The 2,716-nt window shown below is 35.7% G+C and overlaps 1 protein-coding gene across 3 annotated transcripts in view; it reads right to left on the reverse strand.

Moving 5' to 3' along the window:
• The window catches only part of LOC111450568, a 10,483-nt gene that overhangs the window by 3,610 nt on the left and 4,157 nt on the right, over positions 1–2,716 (reverse strand). For 2 of the 3 annotated variants that reach the window (XM_023090766.1, XM_023090782.1), the window contains exons 3-4: positions 2,028–2,338; positions 1,885–1,941 (exon numbers count right to left, since the gene is read on the reverse strand). In XM_023090766.1, the coding sequence (XP_022946534.1) occupies positions 1,885–1,941; positions 2,028–2,338 (368 nt within the window). The remainder of the gene's footprint in view (positions 1–1,884; positions 1,942–2,027; positions 2,339–2,716) is intronic. The other variant, XM_023090774.1, reaches the window with a different exon arrangement.

Raw genomic sequence — 2,716 nt, forward strand, 5'->3', positions numbered from 1 at the left:
TTTTTTTTTTTTTTTTTGTTTCATTTGTGGAAAGTTAAAGTTCCATAAAAGATTAAATTCTTCATCTAACAAGTTATCCCTGGAAGAGTGAATACTCTTGATAGATATATAAGGAAGATATCTTCATTGGTTGGTCTGTTGTGTTGCATAATTTGTTAGAAGGCTTAAGAAGACGTGGATGTATCAAGTGGAGATGTGATTTCATCCGGTCCGTTAGAGATATTTTTTAGGTGTTTGGTTTTCAGTGTGCCAGCAGATATGTGGTAGGGTGATGATTGAGGAGTCCTTTTCCATCTGGATTTTCGTGAGAAGGGAAGGTTTTCGTGGCAAGTTGGGTTGTGCGCCTTGATATGGGGATTTGGGTGAGAGAAAAATAGAATCTTTCGAGGAGTTGAACGGAACCCTTCTAAGGCGTGGTCCTTTGTGAGGTTCAATGTTTCTCTTTGGGCATTAGTGACGAAACATTTGTGAGAGTACTAGTATGGTATGCTATGGAATATATATGGAGATTTAGTAGCATGTTAGGCATAGTGGCAATTAGTTAAGGGTGTCTTGGTTATAAATAGGAGTGTTGGGGACCTTAAAAGGTGCAGAGCATTTTGGTGGAGCGTCCGTTCTGGGACTTGGGAGAGAGATAGTCTTCTCAAAAGGCTTGGGACTTGGGAGAGAGATAGTCTTCTCAAAAGGCTATTGTTATATTGCAGTTTCTCTTCGATATTGCAAGATTATCTCGTCTTTTTCTACATATTTGGGTACCTAATAGCTTTTTTGTAATTACTCTTTAACTTATCTTACTGGATTGGAGTCCCCTTCTTTAATGGGACTTCCTTTTATGGGCTTTTTTTAAGCCCAGGTATTCTTTCATTTTTCTCAATGAAAGTTGGTACTGCCTCAGAAAAAAAAGGGGGGGGGGGGGAAGGCATCACTCTCATATTAAAGATCTCCAAAATAGGCTTTGACAGATTGACAGTCAGGTCTTTGCATGAGTTTCTTTTCTATTAGCAGCATGGTCTGTAAATATTGTTAAGTCAGTCTTATCATGAAGTCTTATGAAGACGTTATAATTTCAGCATCTTGCTGGGCTGATCCTCTCTAAGCAGGTCTCCTTTGTAAGGCATCACATCACTTTCTTATGATGTTCTTATTCTCTTGATCTATGAAGGCTTAATTTTAATATCTTTGGCTTGGAAATGGTTTCCAACATGATAGGTAGGAACTAATTTTGCAGTGGAAATTCGTAGAAAGTTAGTATAGAAATGATAAAAGAAAAGATGTGGAGCCTCCAAAAATAACTATACTCCGATTTCTCTCTACCTCCAAACTTTCAATACCTTTCATAAACCATCTCCCGATGATACAAAAATGCCTTCCTAATATCCTATTAATATTCTTAATATTTCCCTACTAATATCCCTAACACTAGTTCGCCCCGAAACCCACCTAGTCCTTCCTAACACCCTAGAAACGCCAAAAAAATTATGTATTGCGATTCTTTCTGGCGATCCTAGAAAAAGAAAAGCTGATTTTATGGCTCAATATTGTTAAAACTATCATCTAAGAGAAGGAACATAATTGGGAGGTTCTAAGTTTTGTTATCTCTCTTGGAAGCATCTCCATAAAGATTGTAGGTTCATTCGGATCAAACATCAAACCCACATATGGAGAAAAGAAAAAGGATAACAATATCACATACCTTTAAAAAAAAAAAAAGAATGAAGATAAACATAAATTTTTAATAATCAAATATCAAGTGTAGAGCTAATTCATCTAACAGTCAAAGACTTAAAATCGCTTTCACTCCTCCATTTATTATTAATCCACCGCAAAATCCTATTCAACAATGTACAATTTAATGATATCAACCGAAATAATAACTTCACTTACTTAATTTAAGAGAAGTACCTTCTGAAGATATGTCATCAGCGACAGACCTCTTCTTCTCTGGAATAACAAAAGAATACTACAATGTCATAGAGGGAGACACTAGGAAAAAAGGATTAGCATAGAAATAGTTGAGGACTTGATACCATAATATGAAAACAAATTGTGATGTGCCATATATGAAGCTACTTCAGTTGTCTCTTCATTTTTCTTCCTTTTCTTTCTTTTCATTATTCTGTCTCTTTGAGTGTGACTTGAGAATCCTGTTGACTTCACATCAAAATCTTCCGTTGAGAATTGCTCATAGACAGACTGCTTTCTTTGATCATATAATGCAAGTTCCCTATCATATTTAGACGATTGAGACTGAAGTTTCCTAATTTTCAATTCTAACCATCTACACCGCCACGTCACAGGACTTATAAACTTTTTCCAGTGATCTGTCAACTTTTTCTTCCTGTAAAGTAAAATACATATATTAACACGTGAATATCACATGAAGTTGTGATAAAAGATAACATATTTGAGAAAAACCTTGACTTTGATTCTACAAGTCAAATTTTTTTTTGCCTTGTTCTTGCAATGTCAGCCTTGCAAGGTGAAAACGAATAAAGTCTTTAACATTTTTAGGAATGGAATAGGCAAGTGTGCCCTAACCCATGAGTCAAAACTCAATGAAGTTAAATAAAGCTAGTTGACTCGTATTTCTCCTACAAAAAATGCATATTTCAAAAGATTTACAAATTTAGAAAGACAAATTCAATTCAGTTTGGCTTGACTTCACATGGCTTAGCTTTTTCTGTTCTTTTTTCTTTTGGGGGGGGGGGGGGGGGGA

This window comes from Cucurbita moschata, unplaced genomic scaffold (genome assembly GCF_002738365.1).
Source record: "Cucurbita moschata cultivar Rifu unplaced genomic scaffold, Cmos_1.0 Cmo_Scf00001, whole genome shotgun sequence".
NCBI classification, from domain to species: domain Eukaryota; kingdom Viridiplantae; phylum Streptophyta; class Magnoliopsida; order Cucurbitales; family Cucurbitaceae; genus Cucurbita; species Cucurbita moschata.